The sequence below is a fragment of the Ixodes scapularis genome, unplaced genomic scaffold (assembly GCF_016920785.2).
Source record: "Ixodes scapularis isolate PalLabHiFi unplaced genomic scaffold, ASM1692078v2 PGA_scaffold38__2_contigs__length_395552, whole genome shotgun sequence".
Classification (NCBI taxonomy): domain Eukaryota; kingdom Metazoa; phylum Arthropoda; class Arachnida; order Ixodida; family Ixodidae; genus Ixodes; species Ixodes scapularis.
In genome coordinates, this window is record NW_024609866.1 from 282,640 (window position 1) to 300,042 (window position 17,403).

The 17,403-nt window shown below is 47.7% G+C and overlaps 1 protein-coding gene and 1 long non-coding RNA gene across 3 annotated transcripts; one reads left to right on the forward strand and one right to left on the reverse strand.

The window, feature by feature from the left end:
* The first annotated feature begins 3,759 nt into the window (after positions 1-3,759).
* LOC8038807 (vasopressin V1a receptor-like) lies at positions 3,760-5,161 on the forward strand. Its single transcript, XM_040209436.1, has 2 exons — positions 3,760-4,125; positions 4,847-5,161. The coding sequence occupies exons 1-2, from the start codon at positions 3,760-3,762 to the stop codon at positions 5,159-5,161; spliced, it is 681 nt and encodes a 226-aa protein (XP_040065370.1).
* An 8,049-nt stretch (positions 5,162-13,210) lies between these two features.
* On the reverse strand, positions 13,211-17,038 carry LOC115314080. 2 transcript variants are annotated; one of them, XR_005715278.3, is made up of 4 exons: positions 16,874-17,038; positions 13,582-13,640; positions 13,400-13,458; positions 13,211-13,242 (listed from the first exon to the last, which is right to left on the reverse strand). It is a non-coding gene; the product is annotated as an uncharacterized LOC115314080 (long non-coding RNA). The 2 variants fall into 2 exon arrangements; XR_005715277.3 differs by lacking the exon at positions 13,211-13,242 and having other exon boundaries at positions 13,377-13,458.
* Between the last annotated feature and the right edge of the window lie 365 nt (positions 17,039-17,403).

Consider the following 17,403-nt stretch of genomic DNA (forward strand, 5'->3'; position numbering starts at 1 on the left):
TTCGGCCCTCTTCTGTTGCAATTTATTTTTGACAGCAAAGCGCTTTGTCGTTTAACGTACGGCGAATCCCACAGCGCCGTCAAGACTTATCGCGAGAAAAATAAATAACTAGAACAATACATTCCAGTCGCCTTCGTTCTGTCGCGCGCGTACCCAACAAAAATAGTTTACAGCGTTTTTTTTTTTTTTTTCAAATGTGGCACAATTCTTTTTCAATGTCCTCGGGAACATACATGTACCATAAAAAACAAAATATAGCGGGAAAATACGAGAATTTAGCCGCCAGAAGCGTTTGAAACTGCGCCTGCGCAGGCTGCGCCTATTGAAATCACGGTCCACTCGGTTAGGAGGGACGCCGGTGAGAGCCTAGCCTCAAGCTCAGTGACTGGGCTCGAAAACGGTCTGTTGCCCCTGGGGTCAAGTGTTTTTGGAAAGGTGTATTCCCGCCATCTCCTCTGCTCCCGCTCCTGGCCGCAATACCTGATGGGACTGCACCCTGGCGCACCGCCAATTTTCTCGGGGCGCGTTGGGGCAACGAAAAGCTGCACCGGTGCACTCCGTTGATCGAGGACGTCCGGTGCGCACCGGTGCACTTGATCGAAGACGACGGGGCGCACCTCAGTGCACCGGTGTGCACCGGTGCGGATGATCGAAGATGCTATTACAGTATTTTGCCCCCAAGGGGAGAGGCACAACGGAGCATGCGCGTCGGTTCTTCTGCAAAAACGACGGTTGCTTCCCACAATGCTTGGATAGAAATGGTGAACCATTGCGATTCACATGATTACTAGCGACCTCCGCGCTTCCCCGTGCCCCGTTGTTCGGCAGCGCCATGAGTTGCAGAGTGAATTTCACTACAGTATGAAATGCGGGACATTTTGAAGATTTTAGAATTTCTTGCGGGACGCGGGACACGAGCCCTCATCGCGGGACAGTCCCGCGAGTCGCGGGACGGGTGGTCACCCTAAATACAACGGCACACTAACGCGATCTCTGTGTTTCCGTCTTTTATACTGGTCGTTCTGAACGTACGAAATTTCTCGGTGACTGCCTAAGCAATGGAAAATATTCCCAGCATGTTGACTTTTTTCCAGTAATGTCATACCTCTTAGAGTATTTTTAATGGCTCAGGGGATGAATGAATCTCTTAATAATAGAAAACGCTCGATGATGCCGTAATTATTTGAAAGCCAATAAATCGAGCAGCTCCAATGCGGTTCCAAGCCATGAGTTTGTTTCCCCACACGGCACTTCGTAGCCAGTATTTCTATTGTTGTGTTGTTTTTCTTTGTTTGCTTTTTCTGTTTGTGCTGTTCGCACACGGCTGCAAATGCCGTCTTGAATTAATCTCTGTAGAGCGGATATTCACTCAGTTGTAAGTGATGGTTCACGGGCAGAGAAATCGCTTTTTGATCAAAACTAAATGCAGTCAAAGCCGCGACTTGCGGCAGGTGTTAAGTGTACGCAGTTACGCCGTGGCGAGCTCGAAAACGTCTATCGCTCATCCCAGCGCGCCACTTGGAAGGCAGTAATTCTCCAGGAACCGTGGTATATTTAAACAGCAAAATGAAGAATAGATTTTTTTTTCGATTTTACCTACGATTCTTTTTTAATGCTGAAATTCCACACTGTAAATGTACGTACTTTCCGTCATAATTTCGTACTGTTCAGTCCTTTCCCCGGAGCGCGATCGCTCTCGGGGACCGACAGTCACATTAGCCACTGCTCGATAGGAGCTTACTGCTCAGACCAGCTTTCCAACATGACTATCCGCACGTCGATCGATTGACTTAATCCCCCATGTAATGTAAAGCGGAATGTCACCCTGCGACACCCCACCCCCTCCGATCACGGCCCGACCATCGGCATGAATGACCGACAACTTACGTCATCTCATCTTGTTAGGCAACTGATACGCGAACACAGGGTCACATCGGCGATAATTCCAGTCTTCTGTACACAACGCACAACACTGCCATCACGATGCTGCTGCTATGTACACGCAGAAATACAGATCCACGTTGATTGCTGGTTGGCACTCGGCATCGGATAGCAGAACCGAACTCATCACGGAGGGCAGCTGGCAGCAAAACCTGCCTGTCTTAGACGCAGTTCCTGCAATTTCCATAACGTCGAAAACGCCGACACAGCTCTGCGTGGTTCCACTTCTGTAGTTCCGCGTGTGTCCCGCAAATCGGAGACGGCCGTCTTACCCAGTGTATGTAGCGCTGCTGGCACTGCTCCGGAACTTCGCTGTTTCTAGCGGCTTCGTTTGCTCGTTTGATAAAATTAGTGGTAAAAACGTCAATGCCACAGAAATGTTCTGCACGCTTGGACTAGAAGACGGAATTACAGGCGGCCTTCGGTGCCGCTGAAGCTCAATCAACTCAACAACATTTATTAAATAACGTGCGCGACGATCTCGAAAAACGAAACCGAAAAAAGATGAGTCGGGAGGGCGAAAGCTTTCTCCCGTCTGCCTGGAGAACGAGAAAAACGTCTCGTTCCTCCCTATTTCTCGTGTCCGCTTGGGGGCGCGTCAGTAGAAGGGAGGAAGACGCGACGTTGCTACATTTTCCTCCATTTTTTCTTAGAGTGCAGAAGCGGCTGCAAAGGATGAGCAAACCCACCCACTCGTAGCCTGAATGTCTTCAATGTACTGAACGCTCAATGAACCAACTGTCCTATTTTTTTAATGATGTTATTTTGAGGTAAAGCTTTAAAAGGCAACTCCGCTTCATTTTGATATTTAGAAAACTATGTAGCCCTCTTCAGTATCATATAAGAAGACCCCATGTCAAATATAACGATCTAATTTCTTCTAAATATTTAATAAACTGGCCAGCAAACCTTCAAGTGAGCCAAGTCGCCGAAATCTGCCAACTCTAGCGTGCGACGTGAGGCGCAATCGTCAGCGCAGTCAATGCGAGGGAGTTGGAGCGGCCAACGTTGAGCCACTACGTCAGAGGCATGACTACGTCATTCTCCCGTTTTGTTAGTTTTTACTTCTCGGAGCGAAATTGAACGATGACGTCATGAGTTTCTCCTTCCGGTGTTGGCTGAATGGCGTCCACATGATCACCGTAACGCGGATGCGCTAGTTTGGGCTGCCCTGCGCGCTTATCGGTCTGTTTCTCCGTTCCCCCTCTCCTCGTTCGTCTTCTCCCTCTACCCCCCCCCCCCCCCCCCCCCCCTCCGGGACATCTCACCGTCCACGCCATGCGGAGCGACCTGCCCGCGTCGCGTGTCCTGTTCCTCGCCCCCACGAACGTCACAAGACCACGTGGTCCGACGTGACGTGGCCATGACTCTGACGACACGAGACCAATGGTCCCTGACGCGACCGAAGTTTCGGTTTCGGTATCAGCTGATGTTTAAATTAGGAGTTACACAAATAATATTCCACATTTCGCGAATACGAGGACGTAGAGCTGTTTAGTAGTGCCTTGTGAAATGGAATCGCATGTAAGCCTATTTTTTTTCGGAATTGAGCGGAGTTGCCCTTTAATGTTCCAGCTAGCATGGAGGTGGTACAGATCACGTTGATACAAATCCAGGTTGATTGCCGGTTGACAATCAACGTGGATCTGTATTTTCTGTAGTAACTTGTAGTTTCTCTAGGTAAGTTTTTCCAAATAAACGGAAGGCCAATGAAGTCAATAAGCATTGTAAAAGCATTAGCATTTTCTAACTGGGAGGCAAAGGTTCCACGTCAGCATTGACTCTCAGCGGTCGAGAGTTGTTCTTAGTTATGTGGAAATGGTCCAGTTTGAAATCATTTTACATTCAAAGACACCAAGTAAAAATGAAGTCGCAAAGGAAAAAAGACAGAGACAGAAGAAACGATGTCTAATCTACCTGCAATTCTTACCCATATCCCTGGACGCGCAGGTCTTCGGCAGCTGGGTGCTGGGCGGTGTGGCCTGCAAGGTCATCGTGTACCTGCAGATCGTGACCCTGGCCTCGACCACGTTTATCCTGACCTCGATGAGCTACGACCGGTACATGGCCATCTGCAAGCCCCTCGAGTCCAGGTCGGGCCTTAGGCGCGCCCGCTGCATGGTCGCCGCCTCCTGGGTCATGGCATCCGTCTTTGCCACTCCACAGCTCTTCATCTTCCTCCAGGTGGGTTTAGACTGCATCTGAGTGAGTCATTTGTACTCAATCCTCATCGACCAGAAAGAGCTAGGAAAGCAAAAAAGGCGATCGCCAGTTGGGAGAAACAGTATTATGCTCCGAAGTTGTAATATGCAACTCGGCGTCCACGCTCAGTAAGACACCTCATTTGCGTTTTATTCACTACCGAGCAACCTGAGAATCGATACCTACTATCAAGATAGCCTCACCGAGCAGTCCTTTGTTTTAGGCCGTCACTTGTTGTACATGTTTCAATTATGCTTCAACGTGCTGAGATGTGGAGAAGAAGTAGAAAAGCAGGCATATATTGTTGTTTATGCTCAACGTTGTAGCAATGCCGAGGCACACCGCAGTGCATACACGTGTTTGACCTCTGCACATTTACAAGGATACCAAACAGTCCAATGGACGATAATTGTATTTTCTTCTAGTAGTGGTGAATATTTGCACAGTGACATGCACAAAAAAACGGCATCAGCTGGCAGGTCCATTTTTCATAACTAATACATTGTGAACTTTCAAGCCATTATTATGTGGATATGGAAGTGCACGTTTTGTGGAATTGGATATTTCGCCCTATTGCAGAGATTTTAGAGCTTCCATGAGCACCTCCTGATGGTGTGTTTTCCTTATTTTACAAAGCATGCACGAAAACAAAGCAAGCCGAAACAAGAGCATGGCATGAGCGTCCGGCATCGTTCCCATGCAGGTCCAGACGGGCGTGACGGCATCCGGTCTTCCCCACCTGGAATGTCTGAGCGTGGGCTATACGCACCACTGGCAGCGGCAGCTCTACTTTAGCTGGCTCACGCTCTACATCCTGGTCGTGCCGGGCCTGCTCATCTCCACCTTCTACCTCAGCCTGCTCAGGGCCGTGTGGGCGGCCTCCGACGCCGTTGCCGCCACACCGGCCAAGGACAGCGGCAACGTGGAGTCCACACTACGGCGCTGCACCCAGGCGCGACCCCTGCTGTCTCGTGCGCGCGCCAAGACGCTCAAACTGTCGGTGAGAAATGAGGGCTGAGTGTTAAAGGGGGGGGGGGGTGCAACGATTTCCGGACTTCGGTTAAAGATTTCTGGAAGTTGCCCTCTGACGCTTCTGAAGTAAAGAACAGAAAACGGATTTCTCCTGCGTGTCCTAGTTGTTGCGTAAAAAAGAGATAAAGATTGGCATTTCGGGCACCCCTCAACTCACTCCCAGCCTTCAGGGTCACACCTGGTCCCCCTCCCAGTGACGTCATTCGGAGTGCCGTGTAGCTTCCCGTGTGCTATCTCGGAGGACGCTTCCTCTCCCTCTCTCTGCTGACATTAGCGGGCGTTAGGCTGCAGCTTAGAGCCGAGTGAGGTCACGTAATCTGTTCGCCGTAGTTCCTTCGGCTGCCACTTGGGGCTGCAGGTGGGGGAAAAAGCTCGACTTTTGCTTTGCGATTATGCAGCGGAATCGCGACATTTTTAATTAAGGAGGTGTTTTCTCTGCCCTCTGGGACACGATAAACAACGTAAAATTGACGAGATGCAAATTCTTTTAATCGTAAAATCGTTGCACCGCCCCTTTAAAGGGATACTTCAACGAAATTTGAGATATTCCCGTCGTGTTCAAAAATAGGTTGAATATGATCCACAATATCCGTAAATGACAATCGCACGTTTTTATCTTGATCCTGGTGGCTGTATTTTTCGTTATAAACGGCCCACTCTGGCAAGCGCTCGGAGAAGGCCCAGCTTAGAGCACGTGACATCCAACGCAATCGTGACGTAGGTCGTCTCGAAGACGAGCAAAGCTACGGCGAGGCTGACGTCGAGAGGATGGCCTAGTCGTTCCAGCCACCGAAGCGGCTGCTTTTCTACGAATTTTGAGTGACGGGTTAACCTTCTATAATCTTCTAGGGGGACAATAGCGACTTCTGCGACACACAAAAGGGATTCTCGGGAAGAGGGGAGTTCCTCCTTCCCCCCTTCTCTCGTCGTGGCCGAAGACGAGACAACCTCGGTCACTATCTGTCAAGGTTCCTAGACGAGCATTACAAACGAGGCGCTAGCGACATCCACCAGGTGCTCTTTGCTAATCGTTTAATTCGTTTTAAAATTCCTTTTCGAGACTTTTTTAACAAGATATTGGTATGTTCCATGTGATACTGCTCTTTTGAACACATATAGACCAAAAAATGAGCGCCGAAATTTCGTTGTAGTATCCCTTAAACCAATGCCACAGGAGACTCCAGCCGAAAACCCCTGAGAGAAGGGCGTTTTGCGTCTGTCGTATGCTTTCATTGCTTGGTTCTCGTAGCCAGCATAGCTTTATACTTAAATTTAGAGCGCACAAGAATAATTCACACCGAAACCTGCGGACCGGTAAATATGAACAACTCATTTAAGTGCTGACTATCGACTCGTTGCACTTGGTCTCCTTCTACGCCGTTTGCGCAGCTACAACAATTCGTTATTTGCTCTTTCTTGCTTGATAAATCAACTGTTTTTCAGATAACGTTATAGAAGGGTTGCTAACACCATTTTCGTTCAGCTTCACAATGTTCTCATCCTCAAGAATGTCTCGAGTGAGCTGTTGAAAGTTCTTGTTGATAATGGTGCCGTCCGGCAACGAATGTCTAGTGGTCACAAGTAGTTTGCACCCTAAAATAATTTGTACTTGGCTGCATACTATTATCAACCAACTTAAGTCATTCATTGTTTTATTTCTTCAAACGTGAACGCAAGGACTACATTCTAAGCAGGGAGGAAAAAGCGAACACGAACCCTTTCTCTCACTTTGACGACCTTAAGGACGGCGATACTTAGTTGTTTTACAATAGCTTGCCGCCCTTTGAAGACGCTTATAGGTTTTCAATGGCGTCCACCTCGCAAACATAAGTCCTACAAAAATAAACATGTCTAGCCTTAGCCAAAGACGCAAATCGAGCTGGCAAAAAAAAAACACAAAAAAACGTCGTTTTCAGTAATTATTTTTATCATCTTACACCATGTCACTCTTACGCCATGTCTAGTAAAAGGTTTTTACCTTCCAAAAAGCCCTTTCATGTGTAGCACCGCTTCTACGCTGAAACGCAAGAAATCAAAATGTTCCCCGTGCTGAAGCATGAAACCGACCTCCTTTCGTCCGCCATTTTGCCCATTTTAATTGTGATTCTTCTGCGCATTAGCCATCTTGGCATTCCGAGCTGAGGAACGCCTTCTAAATAAGCGCAGTCTCCCTCTTTTCCGTAATATCAGACAACGCCCGTACTGCGTCCTCAGGCAAGTGACGCGGCATTTTTTGCCTGGTTGATAAGAAATAGAAAGAAGGTATTTCACCTTGCGATTTACCGCATGAACTATACGAGGCACCGGAGTCAATCCAAATATCGGAGCGTGTCACTTGACCTTCCGGCTTGTAAGAGCAGCGTGCAGAGCATGAAGTCATGTGGCGCATGTGGAACACTGAATTGGCTAACACGGTTCTTAACTTCCGTTGAGGTACGTGGTAAGGCTGAAAGGAGCGTAGAGTCTATAGACTAGTCTAATTTAAGTTCGATCAATCAATACCATGTAGAAGATGAGGCGTGTGCCTTTCCTGCTTTCACGTCATCGCAAGTGGACCTTTGTAAAAGCTCTGCTAAAGCTCTCTTATACTCCGACGTTGAGCGTAGCAAACGTGGCGTAGCGCTTGGCACATAGATACTGACTGGTCGCAGATATCGAGTCGCTGCTCGCCGGTCAGGCGCATGTTCTGCGCTAAGCTGCATTCGCTGCGATGAACGTCCGAGTATACGAAAAATCCTTAACGCCGGCCAGCTCGTGTCCGCTTCGCCGCGGTCGCGTAGCCCACGCGCTGACGGCGAGCCACATAGAGGGCAATAGTGAAGCGTTCCGCTTCCAAGATACAGGCGTCTAGCGCTTCGTCCCATAATTTCGTCAAGCGTTAGCGCTTTGGCCGCTTGGTGTGGTTCGGAGGTCTACTTACAATGACGTAAATCGCTGGTCTCACCTTCTAATTGGTATTGTCTGACCACAAAAGTAGCACATGTATAACTTGATTATGATTAAGGAAAGCTTTGCTCAGGTGATTACCGCTGACCAGAATGCGAGCCGGAGCGCAACCACACGCTAAGAACAACGCAAACGCTCACAGTGATCTATTATACTTTGTTTCCTATTTTAGACCACTTATAAATAATGAGATGTCGAAAGGCTGGGCATGCCATGCGTTTTGGTTTAGTATACAATTTTGTTGCTGTAGAGAGCGGTGTTTGAAAGTGGACGGCGTATTTGAGGCGTGCACCCACCATTGGATAATTTCTCATCGCAGCAGTAACCCGCCCACCTGATCCAACTGGGCAAGTTGATGCTCGTGCTTTATGGTTTACGTTACCCTGCGGTTCATCTCTCCCGAAACATTACCACAGCGTTGACGCCGACACTTCTAGTTTGCTAAGCAACTTAATGCGCCAGGCAGAGGTGGCAGTACTGAAAATACTCCAGTTCAATTACAGTAATTAAGTTACTTATGAGAGTAATTTGTAATGTATCTCATTACTTTTTAATGCAGGTAATTTAGTAATGTAATGAATTCCGCTAGTGGCGGTAATTGTAATTAAAATCGTAATTACTTTTTTGGATATTTAAGGCATGTTTTTTTTTATTTGCCCGGAAACATACAAGGAAAAAAGCGCAGTTATTGCATTTGCCAAAAAAGATATATACATAAAGCTTTTTTAAAAAATAACTAAAAAGAAAAAACAAATGCGGTTTCGTTTGTGGCCGCTGGCTTGTATGACGGTCGGTCTGGGTACCTTTATGTGCGCGTTACTTGAAGGCACTCTAAAGGGGTGTCCAAACAGGACACTACAAAACCCGCGACTCCGACAAATCGTGAAAATTGAAGCGGACGCTTCTATTTTTACGGTCTGTCGGAGTCGTGAAAATGTTTGCAGGAGTCGTGAAAATTTTTACGATCACGACTGCTCTCCTCTTCAGATTGACGTCACACGCCACCTGCGTCTGTCTCACCTCGCCAACGCCCTCGCGTACCACCGTCGCCTCGGCTCGAAGGCCAAGGAGGTCCGGCTTTGGGTGGATTTGGGACATTCCTGCGTCGAAGGGTGCGTTTCGCCCGCCTCGGATCTGCTTTCTTTGTCGAGATTCACTTTCGTCGTGATGGCGTCCGATGCGGTTCCGTATTGTGAGCGGAGGCCTTGAGCAATTGACCGACAGCCAACAGAGCGTGTGAGTGGCTCTCCGGACCCACGTGATAAGCAGAGCAAGGCCGCCGTGGAGGAAGCGAGGGGGAGATTTGACGGAGGGGAGTTTCCCCCCGGGAAGAATTGACGGAGGGAAATTTCCCTCCGACGGCCGGAAGCGGATCGCGGCAGAGCGCGGCACGATTTGCCGGAGTCGCGGGCTTTGTAGTGTCCTGTTTGGACACCCCTTAAGCGGACTAGAAGGTCGTGCCACCTAAATCCTGCTAGGTTTGTGTTGCTGTGACCAAGAATAGGCTTCCCATAACATGGCTTTTGTCCCCCCTTGAAGATTATCTTGCCCCCAAATTCACACAAAGAAGACACAACCCACAGGAATAATCAATAGCGAGGCAATCGGAACCCAGACACATCCGGGAATCGAAAGCGTGCGCAGGAGGCGTTTCGGAAAAAACGTGAACCCACAACACAGACAGACCCAAGATCAGTCGGTTCAGTTCGGGAGGGCATGTTGGTTCGCCTTATCTGTTTTTGGTTTTGCCCACTGACTTGGTGTGGGGTTAACGGGTGTTACATTGCAAATGCAGAACAGAGTGCGGTCTTCTTGTTTGCTTAGCTCCTCCTTTAAAATAGATGAAACAGTAATTTAAAAGTAGTTTCATTACTTTTATTGCGGAAATTTCGAATTACAATTCATTACTTTCCTGTAGCGGTAATTTTAATATATTTTAACTAAACTTCAGTCGTTTTTTAGAAAAGTAATTAGTAATGTAATTTAGTTACAATAAATGAGCAATTTGTCCACCTCTGGCGCCAAGGCACTAAAAATCATTTTGAAATGTTCTGAGGCTGGAGTCTCTTCAATGAATGAAAGCCCACCCGCGTTACCGATCAATTACGGTGTTTACAAAGAAGTTTGAGTTTACCCACATCACAGGTTTGAGCAGAAACCAGATCCACGTGAAGTATCGTCTGCGCATTCCCCATAACGGAGAGCAACTCCTTCGCAGCGGTCCGACGTCGGAGTCGCACGTTGGTGCATCGACTCCTTCGAGGTCAAGAAAGTTGTATACTAAGTATAAAATATGCGACCCTTCGAAATTGCGTCACTTCAAACCTGCTCGCATTGGACTGAAAAGAGCGTAAGCCCTGGGATTCCGTCTTAATTAGGCTCGAGGTTCGCGTTATTCCCATGAACGACTTCGCACGTGGGGTGTATCCAAGGAGAGTTATGAAACGTAGAACGAAAATAAAACGAGGCGTTTTTCTCGAGAGCGACTGCTTCAATCTTTCTTTCTTTTTTGTAATTGGCGTTATGTAACGATAAAGCAAACCAGAAGTAGACGGCCATACTTTGTTTCGTGGTAAGTCCTAAGCGCACTTTAACGCTCGAGCAAATACAAGCACCAACAAACATACTAAAGCCCAAGTCACCCCGCGTTCACCGCACCTGACTGGTTTAGCGTTCCATAGAACCCACTGATCTCCACTAGAGGGGGCTGGATGGCGCATTGAGCAAACAGGTATGAAGCCACCGGTAGTAAGCGGCTTGTCCCGGAAGTGAGCGCTTGGCAGGCTTTGTAAACCTTTCCGAGTGCTGGTTCGAAAAACGTCGAGGGCGCTGGAGTTTCGCTTGTTCCCTCAAGAGAGCCTGCTTGTTGCGCAGTAAGAGCGCATGCCAACGTTACTAAAACACTCAGTTGGGAAACTCCCATAGAGACAGCTTTGAAGAACACTCTAAAAAAAAGGTGTAGTACTTACACCCAGTGGGGTGTATGTGACTTGTCCCATATACGACACCCCCATGGGTATATATGCGACACCCCAAAAAGGGGTGCATACATGCACCTCATTTTGAGGTGCACATGTGCACCTCAGCGGGTGCATAAGACACACCCCACCCCGGGGTGTACATATATTCCGTTTCTCACTTACTGGGAATACTGATACACCCCATTTTTAGGTGTACATATATTCCGTTTCTCACTTGCTGGGAATACTGATACACCCCATTCTTAGGTGTACGTGCATTCCGTTTCTCACTTACTGGGAATACCGATACACCCCACTCTTAGGTGTACGTGTATTCCGTTTCTCACTTACGGGGAATACCGATGCACCCCATTCTTAGGTGTACGTGTATTCCGTCTCTCACTTACTGGGAATACCGATACACCCCATTCTTAGGTGTACGTGTATTCCGTTTCTCACTTACTGGGAATACTGATACACCCCTCTTTTAGGTGCACATATATTCCGTTTATCACTTACTGGGAATACTGATACACCCCATTCTTAGGTGTACGTGTATTCCGTTTCTCACTTACTGGGAATACCGATACACCCCATTCTTAGGTGTACTTATATACCGTTTTCCACACCCTTTTCACTTACTGGGAACCGATAAACCCCACTCTTAGGTGTAAATGTGCGAAGTCAACAAAACTAACACTAGAACATTTTCCATCAAATTGACAGGAAATGTCTTTGCAGCTCTTTTCCAAGCTTTTAACCGTCAAACGACGGTGTTTTGTGTCATTTTCATGTCCCATTTGTCAACCCGAAAACAATTAAGCTGCCAATTCCACATTCTATCGTCATTTCATTTTATGGCCTGGCATCATTTTGACGTCCTAACTGTCAACCTGAAATACAATTGAGAGCTTTTGTGTCAATCCTGCGAATATAACATTGTCAGGATCATGCAATACTTTTTTAAAAAAAAGCTACGCCAATTGGTATCTGTTCCTACATATTTATTGCTCATAAACACTGGGTGAAACATATACTACAAAAATACACATTGAATGCATGCACCAGAAACGTCGCTTGTTTCTTTTCTTCTTCTTTTTGCATGTCTTATCTCTTAGTCTTGTGCCTTGGATGTTGACCACCAAAAGGAGCCATGGAGCATTCCTGAAAAGCAAAACCCAGTTGTATACCGTGATTAGATACATATAGGACACTCTCAAGGCCCCAGACCTTACTTAATGAGCATTACCAAAAACCAGGAATATTTTGCACACCATTCAAGAATAATGGGGTGGAAAGTTTACCACTTTAGATACAGGTGCAAGGCTGGAATACCGAAAACACAGATAAAAAGCACGTGTTCTCAATATATTTAAACAACTGATTTTGGCGGTTTTCAACAATGCCAGCCTGTTTCTTATTGCAACTGTGTTTATTTTTTACTAATAAAATGCACAATTAGCCGAAAAATACCATTAGCAACCTTGTACTCAGTGGCGCCTAACCAGATAAACGAATGCCAACATCAGAGGTGTCCTAATGCAAGCTTCCTTTAACAAAATTTTGGACCATCTAAAACAGTGCTCTCAAACACATTTGAGTGTAGAGGCCAGATAGCCCACCCCCAAAAGATCGAGGGCTTCTGTAAGGCATGGGGGTCAAGAAATTTGTTAAAGGAACCTTGCGCTCTCCACATTTTGTAACTTGCAATCTTGACAGCGACATTTTTAGCCGTGATTCATTTGTAGTGCTCCCCTTATCCCTTTCCTGATGCAATCATAAGAACTAAATTGGTACTGCCGCCAACATACTGGCAGTTTGTAAGAAGACAAGAGAACAAGTACACTGTTGTTGCCGTTGCTTATTTCACTCAGGATATATTCAAGCTCAACATGTCCCGAAAGAATGCCTTTTGCTTTTCTGAGAATTTCTGATAGCACCAGTCTGAGCGAATACTTGTATTTTAATGGTGATATTTTCTGAGGGCGAGAATCCAGAGCTCATGAATTTATCTTTGGTGGTTGCTTCTGACAAGCGAGAGTTCACGCAGTTGAGGTGCATCCTTGAGCAAAGAGCTCGTGGTTGCAGCCTACCAGCGGAATTGTCGTGCAGGTGCTAAATACAAAAAAAAAGACGGGAAGGAAAAATAGAGACTAAACACCTGAAAAATAAAAAAGAAACTACATTAACTATGTGGATATGTTATAAGAGCATAGCTACGTTTCCAGCGTAAATGAATAGACCGATCCCACCAAGCGTTTCACAATACATGCATTACTAACTAAAAAAAAGACAGTGCAGGATAGTTGGTTGCTTACCTACCCAGAAAGGGCATCGGGACTATGGTAGCGACTGTGCTACAAGCAGAGCCTCTCGCCTGTGCAGTAGTGATGAAAGTCATGAGTGCACGTGATCTAAGCAAGCACTTAGCCTAATTTCACAATGTATGCTTAACAATCTGACAAGAAAACAAAAATCAGCAGGCTAGTTGATCGCTTACCTTGCCAGAGGGTGCCTCGAGACTATGGCGACATCTGTGCTAGCAGCAGAGCTTCACTCCTGTGCGTTAGAGATTCGAGTCATTAGTACACGTGATCTAACCAAGCATCTTATGTTACCTCACACTTCACAGGTGCGTGAGATGACTTGCATACTACAAGCACAAGGAGACACTCGCGTTTTTGAACCATTAACACTTCGACACCTAATTGTTGCTGTAGTGTGACAAAGTGTACGCTTCACAAATGAAAAATGCAATAAAACGTGTAGTCTAATTTTACAAATTTTGCCCAAGGAAGAGTCTGACAAGTAGGGTACCAACATGATAATTCAAAGTTAGCCAAACTCGAGCTTCGCAAAAGTTAGCATCCGCGGGTACAGCCACTGCACATCTTTCCGAATAGAGCTCTCAAAGTAACGCCAAACTGAGCACCACACACACCGAAGCTGGTGAATGCTGTCCTAGAGTTCCTGCATAGGCTCTCTACGGGAGTCAGAGTTGCGCGTCTGTTATCCACACGCTGACACGCCGCTATTCGCCTAGATCCGATCATGTGAGGAGCAGAATCCAAATACTGTGCAGGAAAGCCGCCGATACGGCCGTTCCGCCGACGTTGCAATCTCCTCAGCGTATGTTCCCCTGCTTTTGTCTCCTCCTCCTTTCCTGTTTTCCAGAAAAGGAGAAGGAACACGTTACTATTCGCCCAATCCAGTGAGATGAGGAGCAGAATTTCGTCCCCTGCAGGAAAGCCGGTGCTCCGGGGTGAACGCGCAGCTCTGGCTCAGGGTTGGCAGGTTGGGCTATAAACAGCCCCATTGGGCTACTCAGTTTTGTAATAGGCGGGAAAATCTGGTGGATGTCTATTAAAGGGAAGCTACAGAGCTTCTTGGAAAAAATGAGTTAGAAGTGAATTCTAGTGTATTTTTACCCCGTGAACCCGAATACCCAAACCATTTGCTGCGTAAGTATTGTTAAACGCGAGAAAAACGCGAAAGACAGTCGCTGTACGTGACGTCATCGACGGCTCTTTTGGCTGCCCAAGGCTGGGGGGGCGGGGCTTCAGTCCTATTTTGAAATGGCTCGTATGGCTCTCCGGCGCGTCGCATTGAAATACAATTTTGATATCTGTTAATCTAAAGGCCAAATGAACGCAATTCAAGCGTTTTTTCTCAAATGTAGAAGTGCCCCATCTTCCCTTTAAGCTATTTCATACCCGATATTCAGCAACTTTCAAAGCCTTAAACATGATATTTCTGCGCCGGGTAGAGAAAAACAATCAACTCAAGAGGTTAGGAAAGGAAAATATCCAAATCACAAGCGTGAAAATACAATGTGTGGACCCTCATTGGTGTTGGTTGCGGAGGTGAAATATCGTTTTTCTGAAGTTTTTTGGCACGATTTAATACCGCAGGCAAGGGTGGAGGCACGTGTTTCCAGAAGGAGGGAGGAAGAGAAGTGGTGGCAGCTTAGCAGATGTTTGAGAACCCCCTTCTTTCGCTGCACTAAAATATACATGGGGACGCTTTATCCTCTTATTGCCTTCTTCTGTAAATAATTGTCTTGCGTCATGTATCATGTTACCCGTGTTCCAAAGAGATGTAAATACCTTGTATGAAATTTTATGTGTTGGGTTATTTTTATAGCCCGACATTTGGCTATTCTTGGGCACAATATCAGGAAATTTTGACGGGTTAATCTGCAAATACCTGGCAACCCTGCTCTGGCTAAGGTAGGTGGCATACGCAGGAACTCCATGCTGCCCTAGAGTTCCTGCAGAGGCAGCCTACGAGGGTCAGGAGTTGCGCGTTCATCCCAGTAGCTCCGGCTTTCCTGCACAAGTCTGCTCCTCACGTGACTGAATTCGGGGAATAGAGGCGCCGCGCTCTACCTCCTCATTTCCCGGGAAACAGGACAGGAGGAGGCAAAAGCGGGGGTATGCACACCGAGGCGCTTGCACCGTCGGCGAAGCCGCCGTACCGGTGGCTTTCTTCCACGGCGTTCGGAGTCAGCTCCTCACGTGATCGGATATCGGCAAATAGCGGCGCGGCGGCACGTGGAAACCAGACGCGCAAATCTGGCTGGAGCCTTTAATCTCAATGCTGCACTAGAGTACCAGTTCCTGTATAGGCTCCCTACGGGAGCCAGAGTTGCGCGTCTATTTTCTACGTGCCGCCGCGCCGCTATTTGCCGAGATCCGACCACGTACCGTGCAAGAAAGTAACGTTGCACGCGCCCCGCCGTACGCACCCCTGCTTTTGAGCGCGCCGCGCGCCTCGTCGGTTCGAGAGTCAATGGTTCCAGTACCCTCTCCCTCTTCGTAGTGGCCGAGCAGGGAGGGAATATGGTTTCGTTGTGTCGACCTCGGGAGCGGAAGATTACGCACGATGGGGACAAAGGCGAGTTTGGGGAAGCAGTATCTAGGTCACAGCGCCTCAATGGTTGAACAGGATGTAGCTGACGTTTTGGGTGTGGAACGGGTGGGAGAGGCCTTGCGCGCGCGTTGTTTTCTCAACACTTAGCCTCGTGTCGAGGTGGCAGCACATATTTGCCAAGAGGTCCAAAAGTCGCGTGAGGAGCTGGATCAACATGCCGTGCAGGAAAGACGGCGCTACGAAGATGAACGCGCAACTCTGACTCCCGTAGGGAACCTATAAAAGAACTCTAACTGCCTTGTCCCGAAGCGCCACCTTAGTTCCATCATCCCCACTGAAAATCGCATTGCATAACCATACGTGCGAGCGAAGCCGGTAACAAGCACGAGCATGTTGCTCTGCAATCGAACTACGTTTCACCGAAAGATCGTTTTATAGATACGCGATGATTCATCGCCAGAATGCTTCATCGACAGCACAAACTACCTTTTTTCTGTAAGGAGCTGCCTCACACTGTTGCCACGAAGCGGATAGTACGTGTAGGATACACCCACGACGAAATGTCCCTACAACGCTAAATCCGCGTAACGACTGTCGATGGAACGGTAGTGTCGACGAACGAGAGTTCACGAAACATCTGTCCACAAAAAGTGTTTTTTGGCGAAACGATAAAGACCCGGTTGCTCTGAATGACGCCAACTCTACACGCAAGAATAATGTCTCGAAGCTGCGATGTCGTGCTCGTTTGTACACTCAGAGAACCGGGCACTGCCACCGGGCACACATGCCACAAATACAAAAGCGAAGAAACTCTGATATAAACAGGGGAAAAAGGAAAGCACGTCCCCAGCTAGCAGGCCCCATGCCTCGCGAAACGCAGCATCCAACGAGTGCTGCGTGCATGTAAACGGCAGACTTACCTTTATCGGGCGCGCACATCTTGGTTTGTGACTGCAGCTACGTGCCAAGCATCGCTTCGTGAACACGATCCGCTTTGTCCAACCACCTTCTAAAAAAACACGCAATTCAAAATAGCACGATTGAACAAAGGCGATGTCACCCGCCAGCCGAAGCTAAAGTATGGCCGCCGAAGCACGCCGAGATGGAATGCAGGAGGTGAGGAGGTCAAGTCTCCTAGCAACACGAAGGCCAGATAACGCGCGAAACGCGATCGCTGTCGCGATAGGTTGTCAGTCGGATGACGTGTAACCAGTGACTGCTAATCAGGACGCACGCTCTACTCTATTACCGCGCGCGTTTTGTTTGTTTTCTTGCGCTCTCCTCATAGCACTCCCTCTCCCCTTTTTGAAAAAGGAAAAGGGGGGGGGGGGTGTAATGGTGCACCTGGCAACACCCTCGCCTCACCCGCCGATTCCTTTGGGAGAGGAGGATTCGCGTGATGGGAGTGCGATTACGCTTGCCGGGTGTCTCCAGTCGAAGGGGGGTGTAA